Source organism: Priapulus caudatus, unplaced genomic scaffold (assembly GCF_000485595.1).
Source record: "Priapulus caudatus unplaced genomic scaffold, Priapulus_caudatus-5.0.1 Scaffold866, whole genome shotgun sequence".
In the NCBI taxonomy this organism is placed as follows: domain Eukaryota; kingdom Metazoa; phylum Priapulida; class Priapulimorpha; order Priapulimorphida; family Priapulidae; genus Priapulus; species Priapulus caudatus.
This window is the reverse complement of record NW_014577927.1, coordinates 110,444-127,001: the sequence shown is the minus strand read 5'-3', so window position 1 is coordinate 127,001 and position 16,558 is coordinate 110,444. Positions and strand designations below refer to the sequence as shown.

General features: G+C 48.5%; 1 protein-coding gene across 1 annotated transcript; it reads left to right on the top strand.

The window, feature by feature from the left end:
• Positions 1 to 4,946: 4,946 nt before the first annotated feature.
• Positions 4,947 to 9,873, top strand: LOC106814066. Its single transcript, XM_014818336.1, has 3 exons — positions 4,947 to 7,200; positions 7,749 to 8,022; positions 8,217 to 9,873. The coding sequence occupies exons 1-3, from the start codon at positions 4,947 to 4,949 to the stop codon at positions 9,871 to 9,873; spliced, it is 4,185 nt and encodes a 1,394-aa protein (XP_014673822.1).
• The last annotated feature ends 6,685 nt before the right edge of the window (positions 9,874 to 16,558 follow it).

Genomic DNA, 16,558 nt, shown 5'->3' with positions numbered 1-16,558 from the left:
TCCTGTCCCCAGTGTAGATCTGCGTCGCTAATTTCCCGAACAAGTTCCGTGCGGATCCAGCCCACCTCGTCCAGCCATCGGTCGTCCAGCCTCCATGGTTGCACGTCCGGGCTAGGCGCTGTCAGGATACTTCGTCTCCCCTGAGCTGTCCCACTCTCGGATCTCTAATTCGGTGACAGCAAGTCACTGGCTGATTCGGTCGCCGGTCGTCGCTCACGTTCGGGACTCGCTTGGCTCACACGGCTAGCGTGGCTCCGATGCGTATCACTTCTTGCTGTTCCGCTAGGTCGGGAGAGCATCTCCCTCAACCCAGCGGAGTTCTCGGACCGGTTGCCCGATTCACTACGGTGCATCTGTTGACGTACAGCAGCTTCCCGCCGCTCTGCCATTCTCGACCTCTCATCAGCTGGAGGCGAGCGCGGCGCAGCTAGTTTACGCATTACAACCTGCGGATTCTTTTTAGGCTCCGACCCGTGCTTCTCCTCACCAGTTTTCGGTCGGTCGGCGCGCTGTCAATGTAGCGCTTCTCCCTCCAGTCTTCCCCTTCTCCTTCGTCGCCCCGCTCTTTGCTTTCGGGTCTCCCTGCGACGACTCGTCGGCATCTCGGATCACTTGCTTCCCCATAACTGCAGGTAGTTCGGGGTCGCCTACCGCGTAGCCTTTTGCCTCCCCCCTGTACTCTGTCATAAAGCCGGGTCTCACCTGCCACTGCTTCTCTCCCTCTCGCTGATAACCGCTGGGTTTTTGGAGTGTATGCCTGTGCTGTTACAGGGTATTACCCTGTATGTTATTACCGTATGCCCTCTGACCTTAAACTGCCTTGGCCTGGGTTAACAATGCATCGTACCCGCCCTGTGCTGAGATTTTCGCGTTTTTACCGCTTAGTCACCTATTACACAAAATGTTTTTTGGCAGGTTTTAACTAGCTATAAAATTTATTTATAATTAGTGGCTAGTACAAATATAGATAATCAACTTACTCTCAGACATCGAAACAACACCGGAATCTATCACAGGGTGATGGTACAAATCAAACACCACTTTCAGACATAAAAAACAACTTCACAAAACACGGCGCAAATCGCCCCTTTGGCGAGGTGGCACTCCAAACATTACCCCCTCAGTCCCAAAAACTGCCCAAAATAACGTTCCAAAACAACATAATAGGTATTGTTTAATTATGTCATCTACTACTGAATTGCTAAGGTAATAGCCCTCAATCTATAGGAGAACATAGTAAAAACGGTTCCAATTTTTTTTTTAATTTTTTTTTTTTTTTTTTGGCCACGAGTATACTCGTGTTTCGCGGAGCCGTGCCGTTTTGCAGGTTCGAACCAAGTAATACTCGTGGTTTCGCGTTGACGTGATTTAAGATACGGAAGATGACATAAACCTGGTCTTCTCTGTGGAGGACAGAGAGTTTCTCCACATTATGGAAAAGTCGATGTTCAGAGAGGAACATGGGAATCTTGTTGCTCCACTACCTTTTCGGAACCCTAAGCCGAGCTCCCCAACAATAGACCCCAAGCTATGAAGCGCGCTGGACACTGGATGCTAGCCTTCGCAAAGACCGCTGTGAAGCGACAACACTTTGTGGCGTTCATGGGCAAGTTACTAGACAGGGTCATGCGGAAAGTAGGCACACCAATTAGATGGTGGAGAGAGTGTTGGTATTTACCGCTCTTTGGCGTATACCACCCCAAGAAACCTGGCCAAATTAGGGGGGTATTTTGATTCATCAGCCCAGTATGAAGGTGTTTCTCTCAATGACGTACTGCTTACTGGGCTGACTTGGTGAACAGTCTTTTGGGGATTTTGCTCCGATTCCGCCAACATTCCGTTGCTGTATCGTCCGACATAGAGCAGATGTTCTATCTGCTTCAAGGTAACAGGAAGATCCAGGAAACTTACCTGCGGTTCCTGTGGTACAAGACAACAACCCGGAAGGAATTGATCGAGTATAGGATGGGTGTCCATGTTTTGAATGCATGTTTGCCCTCTCCTGCTGTTGCTACCTATGGACTGCGAAAGGTGGCACAGGCAGGTGAGGAGGTGTTTGGTGCAGACGTAAAAGAGTTCGTTACGAAGAACTTTCTACATCGACGATGGACTCGGTGTCACTGGCATCTGTAAGGAAGCAGTCGATCTGATCAAAGAAACCCAGGGTGCTCTGATGTTCAGGAAGGAAACATACGTCTACATAAAATTTCTTTCCAACAACAAGGAAGTGATGAAAGCCTTTCTTCGCTCAGGATCTGGCCAAGGACCTGAAGGACTTAGACCTGGGCAACGACCTGCTACCCTTACACGAAGTTTAGGGTTGGTATGGGACCTGGAGACAGATTCATTTACATTCCGAGTGTCAGAGGAGGAGAAACCATACACGCGAAGGGGCGTGTTGTCCCACAGTAAATAGCCTTATATGATCCACTCGGATTTGTTGCCCTGTAAGTAATTCAGGGTAAACTTCTACTTAGAGCATTGTGTGCCGAGACGCAGATTGGACGACCGTTACCGAGTGCAGTGCAAGAGGAGACTGGAGAGGTGGAGAGACTCCTGAAGTCTCTGGAAGACTTGCAATATCCGACGTACATATGTGGGATTTACATTTAAAGGTGGCACCAGGAAAGAAATCCACATATTCTCAGATGCATCGGAGAGCGCCATTGAGCAGTGGTACCTGAAGTGTTCGATTTCATCTGGAAAGGAGCAGATAGGGTTCCATCATGGGCAAGAGGCAAGGTTGCGCCTAAAAGCGGCCACACCATACCAAGACTGGAAATTATGTGCGGCAGTTCTGGCCACAGAATCATCCAGACTCAAAAAGATGAATTGGAAATGACTCCATGATGCTGTCAGGTTCTATACTGACAGCCAAGGTGTTTTTAGGCTACATTAACAATCGTTCTCCGACGTTTTTCATGTATGTAGCAAACAGGGTGGCCCAGATTAGGAGGTGGTCTAACCCGAGGCAGTGGAGTTATGTAGCGGACAGAGATAACCCGGCTGATTGTGCTACAAGGTGTCTGTCTCCAGAGAAGCTGAATGAGAGTTTGTGGCTTCGGGCCGACTTTCGTTGCAATAAGTGACAGTAACGACGAGGTCAATGGAGCATGAACTGGTTGACCAGAGGACAAGGAGGTAAGACCAGAAATTGTTCTATGGCGACAAAGTCGAGACCCCATTTTGGCTACAGAAGGCTCGCAGTTCTCCTGGGAAGAGATTCGTGAAGGCAATCGCAGCTTCTCAGATGCGTTGTACGTAACGTCGAGGTGACGGTGTATGTGGAAGCGACGACGTGGCGGTCGAATCGGAAAATGTGAAGAGTTACAGGGACACAGAACAATTCATCCTCAGAGAGGTTCAGAAAGAAGCGTACTCCAAGGAATTGCAATGCATTAGGGGAGAGGAAAACCATTACCCAATGACAGCTCTATCCTGAAACTGAATCCGCGTCATTGGCATGTGACGGTTTGCTCAGGTAGGCGGTCGTATCGGGAGAGCAGATGTTACCTTCAGGAGAATCCCGAATCTGGTGCCCGCGACTAACGATCGTATGTAGCATGAATAGCTGCAGGACACTTCGAGTGTGCGATGAGCTTGGTTGGGGAGGAACGAGGCTTATTTCTTGGATCATCCTATCAGTGTGTAGGTGCCGTAAACTGGCGTGGGAGGAGGAGGACAAAAAGGATGGGTCCGACCGCCGGCGATAGACTGCACCCCAGGACGACCTTTACACAATGTTGGCGTGGACATCGTTTGGTCCCTGGCACGTCACTAGCACGGCGCGCACTCGAGGAGGTCAGCGAATGCCAAACGCTGGGCAATATTGTTCACATGTCTGGTGACTAGAGCGATTCACATAGAGGTGGTCGAAGGAGACTGGGAGCATCTAGTTCAACTAACGGCAGTCCGTAAGATTCATTTCTATACGAGGGAAAGTTTTCTGTCTCAGATCAGACGGAGCACCAACCAGAGTCGAACGCGTAAGTCACATTAGTCGAGATGGAGCTGTGAAGACCTTTGTGTTCGATTCTGGAGGCAGCTATGCTTTTCAACCCCCTCACTCTTCTCACATGGGAGGAGGCTGTGGGAACGTATGATTGGTGCACACGTCGAATTCTGGATTCCCATGCTAGGTGAGGCTGTGACTAAGAATTCACACATGAGGTTTTTACAACGTTGATGGCAGAAGTGTGTGGCGATATAACGCGAGACCGTCTGGTCCCGGTGTCTACCGACCCAGATTCTCGCCACACATTCTTTCACCATCTACTTTGCTTAGCACAACAGATGGATCACTGTGGGACGCTATCCAAGTTTGTGAAACGCAAGACATGTTCAAGCACGTGGAAACGAGTACAGAGTTTTGCTGACTTGTTTGATCAAGGGGAGGCGTGAGTACCTCAACCCCTCCAGGAGCCGTCGAAAGTGGCAGACCGGAACGGCCTAAACATACAGAACAGGTGATGTGCATTCCTCTTAAACCAGAAACACGGCATCAGGAACGAGTGGCCTATGGGTTCGTCGACAAACGTGATTCCTGGTCGAGATCGGATTGGTCCGCAAAGCGTAAAGTTCGAGTCTTTAAGGAGTGGGCAAGGGGGTTTGTATATACTCGACCAGTTACGGAACTGGTTGTTTGTGTTCCAGCAGAGAGTACTGTATGACTGATTGATTAGATATATTCATAGTCCATAGTCATGGTGAATAGCGAGTTGAATTAGGGTTAACATGTTTATAATACCCATATCTGTCCAGTTCTGTCGGATCCAATCTTGAAGTTGTTCGCGCACCATGGCTTCAATACGGATGCTGCAGGTATTCCAGTATTGACCACGTCGCCAGACTAAAGAAGTTTGTGCTCACTATATTTATATATACTGATATATTAATATAAAGATAATATAGTATACTGTATTTATTTGCTTATTTTACATGGTGATATGAAACGATATCAGACGGGAGCAAAGGCTGATGCTGCTCGTGCGAAGGCGGACTACGCGCATAAAGAAGCAGAGATAAGGAGACGTCAACTCAAGATAAAAGAAGAAACAGACCTGCTGCAGGTCGATCTTGATGTGTTACGCAGTGAGAAGGAGGCAGCAATAGCGGAGGCCGAAGCTAAGGCACACGAGACATTTACTGGTAGTCAAGACAACCTCTCCGAAACTTCCAGACCCCGAATGGGCATCAATGTGGAGTTTCAGAGCAGTGCTGAGCGCACCATGAGATATGCAGCAGAACACGATGCTTCTGCTATTCAGAAGGAGAGAGACACGCTGGACAAGATACCTATGTTGCAGGCACAGTCGAAGCCAGAGAACTACAACGTAGTGACATCTGATATATTTCGTCCAGAGGAACATCGTACCAGATTGAGCTCCAGAGCGACTGAATTTCATCCGAGGGGTATCCAGCCTGACATCTCCGCAAATGTGACAGAGTCACCAAACGCTGTGCACACGGCTACAGACCTTACACGTCTTTTGTTAAAGAAGGAACTTTTGGGTTCACGTTTGATTAATTACAATGATCGTCCGGAGTCTTATGCCTCTTGGAAAATGACTTTTAGGAACGTCACACAAGAGTTACAGGTAACTGCTATAGAAGAGCTCGACCTCCTTGTTAGGTGGCTAGGTCCTGAATCCTCGGGGCAGGCACAGAGTCTGAGAGCGGCAAGTCCCTTGAACCCCGGAAGAGGCCTTCAGCGTGTGTGGGAGAGACTGGATGATAGGTACGGTGCTCCCGAGAAAGTGGAAGCGGCCCTAAAATGGCGACTTGAGAGCTTCTCAAGGATTACAGGCAGGGACAATAAAAAACTGTATGAACTCTCTGATATTCTGGCAGAGATCGAGGCAGTGAAAGAAGATCCGCAATATCAGGCAGTCATGGCATATTTTGACTCATCATCCGGGATCAATCCTATAGTAAATCGACTCCCATACGGGATGCAGGAGAAATGGACAACGTCGGCACAGAACTATAAAAGGAAATATGGCGTCACCTTTCCACCATTTTCTCATTTTGTGGAATTTATTCGAGAAATCGCACGTGTGAAGAACGATCCCAGTTTCCTGTTTGAGAGTTCTGACGCCACAACAGGCAGAAAGGACAAGAACGCAATGAGGATCTTTCAGTCTGACATGAGACCCTTGACAACCAGGAAAGTGGAGATCTCCGATGACAAAGTCGAGGTTGACCCTGAAAGGCTTTGCCCGATTCACAAATTGAGGCATACCCTCAACCAGTGCAGGAGCTTTAAACGCAAGCCGATACATGAACGGAGGAAACTCTTAAGGGAGTTTGGCATCTGCTTCAAGTGCTGTGCTTCCTCTAAACATGCCTTTCGCAATTGTAAGGAAGCTGTTGAATGCGAGGATTGCGGGAGCAAAGAGCATGCGACGGCCCTACATGTCTGGTCAAACATGTCTACATGTCTACATACATCAGGGTCGCATGGACGTCAGCCAACTCATGGCGGGGAGTATGGCGGTCAGATACGTACAAAGTGTACTCAGATTTGTGGGCCAGGGTTCGTTGGAAAGTCGTGTGCCAAGACACTGCTTGTAAGTGTACACCCCCAGGGACACCCGGAAATGGCAGTTAGAACGTATGCTGTGATAGATGATCAGAGCAATAGATCATTAGGGAAGTCCGAATTGTTTGATCGACTGCACATTGATTGTGGCAAGACCGCATACACTCTGTCGACATGTGCTGGTCAGGTTGAGGTATCGGGTAGGAGGGCGAATAACATAATCATTAAATCACTGGACGGAACTTCACAACTGACTCTCCATACCATGATAGAGTGTGATGAGATTCCGGACGCACGTGAGGAAATTGCCACACCTGAGGTAGCGATGCATCATGCTCACCTTTGTGACATAGCAAAGCATCTCCCTCCTATAGACGGCAATGCCAGTATCCTTCTTTTGATTGGTAGGGATCTCATAGAAGCTCACCACATACTCGAGCAGCGTACAGGCCCACCCTCATCTCCATATGCCCACCGACTGCGTCTAGGCTGGGTGATAGTCGGAGAAGCATGTCTAGGCAAAGTACATAGGTCAGAATTTATCTCAGTAAGGAAGACCTATCTCCTGCCCAATGGACGCACCACCATTCTTGCGCCATGCACCAGTACTCTCAAAGTGAAAGAGACGTTCAAGGATCGCGAGCTTGGGGTTGACATGAGTGATGATCCGACATCGATCTTCTTAACACGTTCAACGCCTTGGCCTGGGTTAACAATGCATCTACCCGCCCTGTGCTGAGATTTTCGCGTTTTTACTCGTCTTAGTCACCTATTACACAAAATGTTTTTGGCAGGTTTAACTAGCTATAAAATTTATTTATAATTAAGTGGCTAGTACAAGATATAGATAATAACTTACTCTCAGACAATCGAAACAACACCGGAATCTATCACAGGGTGATGTATCAAATCAAACACCACTTTCAGACATAAAAAACAACTTCACAAAACACGGCGGTCAAACGCCCCTTTGGCGAGGTGGCACTCAAACATTACCTCAGTCCAAAAACTCCCAAAATAACGTTCCAAAAAACAACAGTAAAGGTATTGTTTAAATTATGTCATCTACTACTGAATTGCTAAGCGTATAGCCCCTGCCATCTATAGGAGAACATAGTAAACGTTCCAATTTTTTTTTAATTTTTTTTTTTTTTTTTTTGGCCACGAGGTATACTCGTTGTTTCGCGGCCAGTGCGGCGTTTTGCAGGTTTCGAACAAGTATACTCGTGTTTCGCGTTGAACGTGTTAAGAACGGAAGATGACGATAAACCTGGTCTCTCTGTGGAGGACAGAGAGTTTCTCCACATTATGGAAAAGTCGATGTTCAGAGAGGAACATGGGAATCTTGTTGCTCCACTACCTTTTCGGAACCCTAAGCCGAGGCTCCCCAACAATAGACCCCAAGCTATGAAGCCGCTGGACACTAATGCTAGCCTTCGCAAAGACCGCTGTGAAGCGACAACACTTTGTGGCGTTCATGGGCAAGTTACTAGACAGGGTCATGCGAAAGTAGCACACCAATTAGATGGTGGAGAGAGTGTTGGTATTTACCGCTCTTTGGCGTATACCACCCCAAGAAACCTGGCCAAATTAGGGGGGTATTTGATTCATCAGCCCAGTATGAAGGTGTTTCTCTCAATGACGTACTGCTTACTGGGCCTGACTTGGTGAACAGTCTTTTGGGGATTTTGCTCCGATTCCGCCAACATTCCGTTGCTGTATCGTCCGACAATGAGCAGATGTTCTACTGCTTCAAGGTAACAGAAGATCACAGAAACTACCTGCGGTTCCTGTGGTACAAGGACAACAACCCCGAGAAGGAATTGATCGAGTATAGGATGGGTGTCCATGTTTTTGGAAACAGTCCCTCTCCTGCTGTTGCTACCTATGGACTGCGAAAGGTGGCACAGGCAGGTGAGGAGGTGTTTGGTGCAGACGTAAAAGAGTTCGTTACGAAGAACTTCTACATCGACGATGGACTCGTGTCACTGGCATCTAGTAAGGAAGCAGTCGATCTGATCAAGAGAACCCAGGGTTCAGGAGGAAACATACGTCTACATAAAATTTCTTCCAACAACAAGGAAGTGATGAAAGCCTTTCTTCCTCAGGATCTGGCCAAGGACCTGAAGGACTTAGACCTGGGCAACGACCTGCTACCCTTACAACGAAGTTTAGGGTTGGTATGGGACCTGGAGACAGATTCATTTACATTCCGAGTGTCAGAGGAGGAGAAACCATACACGCGAAGGGGCGTGTTGTCCACGGTAAATAGCCTATATGATCCACTCGGATTTGTTGCCCCTGTAGTAATTCAGGGTAAACTTCTACTTAGAGCATTGTGTGCCGAGACGCAAGATTGGGACGACCCATTACCAGTGCAGTACAGAGGAGACTGGGAGAGGTGGAGAGACTCCCTGAAGTCTCTGGAAGACTTGCATATCCGACGTACATATGTGGATTTACCATTTAAAGGTGGCACCAGGAAAGAAATCCACATATTCTCAGATGCATCGGAGAGCGCCATTGCAGCAGTGGTGTACCTGAAGTGTTCGGATTCATCTGGAAAGGAGCAGATAGGGTTCATCATTGGCAAGAGCAAGGTTGCGCCTAAAAGCGGCCACACCATACCAAGACTGGAATTATGTGCGGCAGTTCTGGCCACAGAACTATCCAGACTCACACTAGATGAATTGGAATTCACTCCTGATGCTGTCAGGTTCTATACTGACAGCAAGGTGGTTTTAGGCTACATTAACAATCGTTCTCGACGTTTTTACATGTATGTAGCAAACAGGGTGGCCCAGATTAGGAGGTGGTCTAACCCCGAGCAGTGGAGTTATGTACGGACAGAGATGAACCCGGCTGATTGTGCTACAAGGTGTCTGTCTCCAGAGAAGCTGAATGAGAGTTTGTGGCTCTCGGGGCCGACTTTCGTTGGCAATAGTGACAGTAACGACGAGGTCATGGAGCATGAACTGGTTGACCCAGAGGACAAGGAGGTAAGACCAGAAATTGTTGCTATGGCGACCAAAGTCGGAGACCCATTTTGGCTACAGAAGGCTCGCAAGTTCTCCTCGTGGAAGAGATTCGTGAAGGCAATCGCACTTCTCAGATGCGTTGTACGTAACCGTCGAGGTGACGGTGTATGTGGAAGCGACGACGTGCGGTCGGAATCGAAAACTGTGAAGAGTTACAGGGACACAGAACAATTTATCCTCAGAGAGGTTCAGAAAGAAGCGTACTCCAAGGAATTGCAATGCATTAGGGAGAGGAAACCATTACCCAATGACAGCTCTATTCTGAAACTGAATCCTTTCGATGTTTGGCAGTGAGGTTTGCTCAGGGGTAGGGTGGTCGTATCGGGAGAGCAGATGTTACTCTTAGGAGAAGAATCGCTGTAGTAATTCCTGGGTCGACATCACGTCTCGACACTACTGATCCGTATGTACCGATTGGATGAACATCCAGGCATCAGAGGAAGGACACTTCACAGAGGGTGCTGAGGAAGTGGCCGGACTGTTGGTGTTTCCGTGTGCCGAGCAAAGAGGCTTATTTTGATCAGTGCTATCAGTGTTGATTTAGGCAGCGAATTGTGCTTGTTAAACTGCGTGGGAGGCAGGAGTGAGTTACAAAAGATGGCCGACCGTGCCGGGGGCTTAGACGGTGCGACGCCGAGGGGCAGGGTCCTGTTGTACTCAACTGTTTGGACTCGGGTGGGACCGTTTGATCGTCGGCTGCACGGGATTCACTGCACGGCGCACTCGGAGAAGGTCAAGCACATTTGGCAACGTTCGGGCAATATTGGTGTCACAGGTTGTCTGTCAGTGACGTGTAGAGCGATTCACATAGACGGTTGGCGGAAGAGGGATGCGTGAAGCATCTAGCTTTCAGTCAACGGCATGATTCCGGTAGATTCGATTTTCTATACGAACCAACCGGGCGAATTTTCTGGTCCTTCAGATCAGATCGACTCCTAGATCCGGGCGCGGCATCCAACCTCTCTACGATCGGAGCGACTGCCACGGCCCTTGACAATGGCTCGACCGGAGGCGATGGAGAGCTGTGGGAAGGACTCGGTAGTTCGATTCTGGAGACAGTATGCTTTTTCAAACCCCACTAGACTCTTCTCACATGGAGGAGTGGTCGGGACGCTTAATGGATTGGTCTAGTGTCACACGCGAATTTCTGGGATTCGCTGCTTTAGGTGAGGCGTCGTCGAAGTAAGATCTCACAGCAGTGAGGTTCTTACATACGTTGGGATGGCAAACAGTGTCACCCCGGCCAGTTTGAGAAGTCCGTGTGCCGAGTAGGACCTCACGCGGAGACCTCTGGTCCCGTTGGTCTACGACCAGATTCACCACACATTCCTTTCAACCATCTATATTTGTGCTCTTACACAAAGCTTGCTGTGTGATCCATGCTTCGGCGACCTATCCAAAGTTTTGTGAACACCGCAAGGACGATCGGTCAAAGCACGAGTGGGAAACGAGCTACAAGTTTGTTGGGCTTAAACTGGCAGTTCGGATGGGATCATGGTGGACTGGGCTTGAGCGTCCGTTAAACGACCCGTGCCAGTCAGCCGCGTCCGAAAGTGAGCAGGGACGGACGGTACCCTAACATTTACAGAAACGGTGATTGTGATTCTCTTAAAAGAGAAAACAGCGCATCAGGAAACGCGTCAGTGGCCAGATGGTTATCGTCGACAAGCGTGATTCTCGGGTCGCAGACGGGATTGGTCCGCCACCAAAGCGGCAAATTTCGACGTCTTTTAAGCGGCAGGGGCTAATGGGGTTGTATATACTCGACCAGTGAACGGAAACTGAGTCGTGTGGTTTGGTGTTCAGCAGGAGAGTAACTGTTAATGACTGATTGATTAGATTTATTATCACTAGTCATGTCAATGCTGGGTTTAAGCGACGCTTGATTAGGTGTCTTAACTGCTTTAATACCCATATCTGTCCAGTCTCTGTCGGTATCAAATTCTTGAAAGTTCCGTTCGCCATCATGGCCCTTCAATTTACGGATTGCTGGGAGATTATTCCATGTATGATCACGACCCAGACTATAAGAGTTTGGTCTCAACGTATATTGTTTATTTATATGATATATATATATAACATATATAGTATACTGTCATTTATTTATATCTTTACATCGGGTTGCATATGAAAGATATCAGACGGCGTGTCAGTAGTGGTGGCTGGTTACAGGTCATGTCACCCTGTATTGTTATTTACCGCCTACTGCTTCTTGACCTTAAACTACCGTGGAGGCTTTGCTTTTGTTTTTCGCTATTGGGCCATTTCTTGTTCGTTTGATTTAGCTTTGGCGGCTGATTCTCTATGTAAAGCTTGTTTTACCACAATGTAAGTACGTCAGATAAGTCAATTGTGGACAGAAGCTGTCTCATAAAGACACTGCTTATTTATGTAGCCAGTACACTACTGTTTTGCAAGATTTTTTACAGTATATATCGATGCAACTGAAGTTAGCTTTATGTGCAAGTATCTGAAGCATGTCCGGCCCATCTGTGACAGTATTCTCTATTTTTATGTTGTAGTATTTTCACCATTTGGTCAAGTGGTCACATTAAAAACAGACGGTTTAGCTGACTGCTATTTATACATATACTAGATGTTCCATGTTATTTTTGAAGAGGCAGTACAATGCCTTAAGTGCGCTCGCATCCGGTACTAGACGTGTGCAGCACACGTGTACGTGCAACTCCTGAATGGACAGTGTACCCGCGGTTCAAGGATAGAGATGATGTCCAGATTGAGACCTATGTCATTTTCGTAAATGTGGGGGTAGCCCCTTTAAAATCGACAGGGGTGTTGTTGAAGGTGTTGTTTCTTCATTTCGACCGAGAAACATTATGTCAGTTCACAGCAAGTGTGGAAAAAACTCTGTTTAAGCGACACTACTCGCCGCGAGAATTTCCCGTCATCTTCCTGTGCTACGGCCCTCAAATCTATCTGCGTATTTGCGCGCGGCATTTACGGACTGATACTACTTGCTCTCCGCATTAAATTACCTGGAAATCCGTTGATATTCCTTGGTTTTTTGGAACGTCATAAATGAAATAAGAAATGGTACGCCATTTCTGTTGACTAGGGTCCCTACTGCCCTCTCGCGGCCATCTGGTGATGTATATGAATTCGCCCCCGCCCCCTCTTCCAGCTCCCGCTGGCTGCGCACGTCTGAGTGTCGCTGGGGGCGCGTAAATACGCAGTGTACGGGGGGTGCATACAGTGGTGATAGCCTGCGCGGTATATATACAGCGTTATATATCCAACAAGATAAGGCCAGCGTATATTATACAACCAAGATATGATAAAACCCACGCGAACGCCCATTCTTCCAGTTGTCTATGTGTCGATGTGCGCCCGCCGAGACGAGGAATAAGACGAAGGCTCAGGCTGTGGTTCGACCAGCCATTTTATTTTCTACGCATCTATCAACGCGTGACATGGCGTAATGATGGTAAAATGGCTGGTCGAACCACAGCCTGAGCCTTCGTCTTATTCCTCGTCTCGGCGGGCGCACATCACAGTAAAAAAACGCTGAAGCCTTTCCTCGAACACGTCCCGGGCCTCACATCAAATTTACATTGACAGATAACCAGTACCCATTTTCCGGGGTTCAAAGCGGTTGGACGGGGTTAAGCAGGAGCACCTGAAAGGCACCCGCTCCGCACAGACACCGCCACGAGAAGAACGCGAAATCAGTTGGCCTGAACCAGCCGGACGTCCGGTAGCCGGAGCTACCAGAAAATGCGGATCGCGCAAAATGCGGAGCAACTAGTGTAACCAGCACAAACATTTATCGCTGGAGATAACACTCCCCCCACAGAATGGCATAACAAAGTCAGCTACAAAGCAAAAACACCAAAAAATTACACGAGAAAAACTTAATACTACATGCGTGCGACGCCAGGCGAACGGGAGGTCCAAGATGGTTATCTACCGCTCCGGGTGCCTCTCTTCCCAGCACCTGTGCGGCGACCACGCCGCCCTCGCCTGGTGGAATCTGGCCTCCCGCGCCGCCTCTCGCTCCGCTTGCCGCCTGCTGCTAATCTCCTTGGGCCAATGACCCCACCTGGTCGCCCTCCTTGCCTGGTCGCCGAGCTTGCCGGCCGCTCTCACTCTCCTCCCCTCCGCTGATCGTCTCTCCTTCTCTCGGCCCCAACTCCAGATCCATGGCCCCCTACGTAAACAGACCAAAATCAACCAAAGCAACCAAACAAACAAACAAAAAATCCACCGCGATGAGTCGATGATCTCTGGCGGCCGCCTAAACAAAACAAAATAAACTAAACAAAACAAAACAAAACAATGGGCCCCCTCTCTACAAATCCATTCTCTGGGGTGGTTTACGGGCTCTTGTCCCCCGCCTTAGACCAAGATCTGCTTCATAGGTCTGTTCTGTCACTTCCTCCTCTTCTACGGCCGGTTCCTGAAATAATATCCCCCACGGAATTTCCTCCTCATCATCAACGCCTTCCTCGCCGTGGTCTGTGGGCTCCCTCTGCTCTTCTTTCGGGGTTTTTCGGCAATCTTCCAGTGGTTGCTCCGTTTTATAGGGCTTTAAGTAGTCGATGTGCACCACTTTTCTTCTTGCCCGTGGCTCCCGCTGTATGACGTAGAGTAGGTCACTCACCTTCCGGATGATTAGGTATGGCCCCTGCCAGCCATGTCCCAGCTTTCTCCGAACCGCCGGCGGGTACCAATACCATGCGAACTCTCCCTCTCGGAAGGTAATCGGCCTAACCCCTCTATCGTACGCCCGTTTCTGTCGTTTCGCCGCTTGTTTCAATGTTGTCTCGCAAAGTCGTAGGCTTCCCCCATGACGTCCTGAATCCATTGCACGTACTCATGCGGACACTTCCCCTGGCACCTGGCGGTGATCCTACCATCTCCCTTCCGAACATCATTAGATTTGGTGAACATCCGGTAGATGCTTGTGCGGTTGCTCGGTAAGCCATCGCGACGAATGGTAGATGATCATCCCAGTCGTCCCTGTTTTGATTAACAAATAAAGATAGCATTTGTTGAAGCGTTCTATTGTATCGTTCTACTAATCCGTCGGACATAAGATGATAAGGTGTTGTTCTTGTTTTATCTATTGGCATGATCTCACAGACTCCCTGAAATAGACTAGATTCAAAATCGGGTCCCTGATCGTTGTGGATTTTGTACGGAACCCCGTATCGGTGGATGTATTCTGTCACCAAGACGTCTGCTACCGTATACGCCTCCTGATTCGGCAGAGCAAAGCACTCCGTCCACTTTGTAAAATAGTCGCATACCACCATGATCACCTTATTCCCTCTCTCTGTTTCTTCTAGCACCATCCCATGATGTCGATGGCGATCCGTTCGAATGGAGCGCCTACTTCCGACTGTTTTAACCTTCCCCTTTTCAACCCTTTTCCAGGCTTTCTCCGTGCACAGACCGTGCAGTACTGGCACCATCTCTTGATATCTTTCGTGTAGTGTGGCCAGTAGAACCGTTGCTGAATGGTGGATCTACTCCGCTTCTCTCCTTGATGTCCTGCTGTACAATGGTAATGTGGTTGCTGAAATATTTCTCTTTGTAATTTCTTAGGTATTACCAACTAAAGTATGGGATGTGTGAGTCGGCGTGACCGGCGTCTCCCATCGTCTGTACAATTTACCTTCCTGTACCTCTAACTGACTCCACTGCCCCCAGTACGCTTTCGCCTCCGACCCCATTCCTGCAATCTCTGCAAACTCAGGTCTGTCCAACGCCGCTTCTTTCCGTTCCTTGAAGAAAACAATTACAGGGTCCTTATCCTGTAATCTCCTAATATTTTCCGGGTTCCATACATCATCGTCTTCCCCTGATCCTCGGGATTCTCTCTGCGATCCTCTCGCTTTCCCTCGGCCACTACTAACACCTGCCCACGCTGCTCCTTATCCTCACATGGAGAACCGTCTCTCCTCCCATTACGGATGGGTGGTTCATATCTCCATGTAGAATCCTCTGCTCCCCTACTGCAGCTGGGTGGTTCCTCGCTACTCCTCTCCTCGTCTTCTTCCTCCTGAACGTGCGTTTCCTCTTCCCCTGATTGCATCTCCATCGCTGGTCGGGCATCCGCTCCCATCATTCCATGCCTGCTATCTGGGCAGTTCTCGTTCGGGCATTTCCCCAGTGTCTTACGTGACAACGCATCCGCATTCTGGTGATGCTGTCCCTGCTGTGTTTCACTATCCTCCACTGGTTTGAGTTCCCCCACTTGCTGATCCTCCAACAACAGGGTAGGCTTCTCTCCTGTGTGGGAGATAACCAACGGTACCTTCATCACATCCCTTGGGAGTACCGTCTGCTCCATCCGAATCCCCTGTGCCTCCAGCTTCTGAAATTCATCCACGTATACTGGTCTACCATTCTCTCCTCCTGTCCAAAATCCTTGAATTTCTTTCCCGTCAAGTGATAGCATTCCTGTAGTCATGTTCAGGATAGCATTGTTTGGGACGAGAAAGTCGAGTCCCAAAATCCCATCTAAATCCTCTAATTGTGCTATAACCATTGTTTTTCTATTGTAGGTATGATCGGCGATTTCTAGACGGACAACAGTCTCTCCAGGACTATCCATTGCTTCGCCTTTCGCCATCTTCAGATCCCTCTTTCTTGTTATCAGCTGTAGCCCTGCACTTGCTTTGATGTCGTTGAATTATATTCATTTATCAGCGTTGTACTCGATCCGCTGTCTATTAAAAATTTCATGTCACATCCCTCTACTTTCACAGGTATTATCCATGTGGGATGACACTGCAATGGTGCTACTGAGATAGTAGGTATCCGTGTGGCTTCAGCCTTGCCTGAACTATTCTCTCGATTTATCGGTATTTTAATCCCTACGTGTTTTCCTGTATCATCGCCTTCTTCTATCTTGCCCTTCTGAGAGAGTGTGAAACCAGTAGATCGTGGTGTAGCTCCCTCAGTCGGCTTACTATGGGCCAGGCTACCGACTCTTTTCCTAGCCCGTCCTAGT

Bases quoted from the DNA above. Each gene is read 5' to 3' on its own strand.
- LOC106814066 (XM_014818336.1), top strand. From the start codon at position 4,947: ATGAAACGATATCAGACGGGAGCAAAGGCTGATGCTGCTCGTGCGAAG. The intron at 7,201-7,748 runs GTGATGATCCGA...GGCGTTTTGCAG, and splicing joins CGAGCTTGGGGTTGACATGA to GTTTCGAACAAGTATACTCG. The intron at 8,023-8,216 runs GCAAGTTACTAG...CTTGGTGAACAG, and splicing joins ACACTTTGTGGCGTTCATGG to TCTTTTGGGGATTTTGCTCC.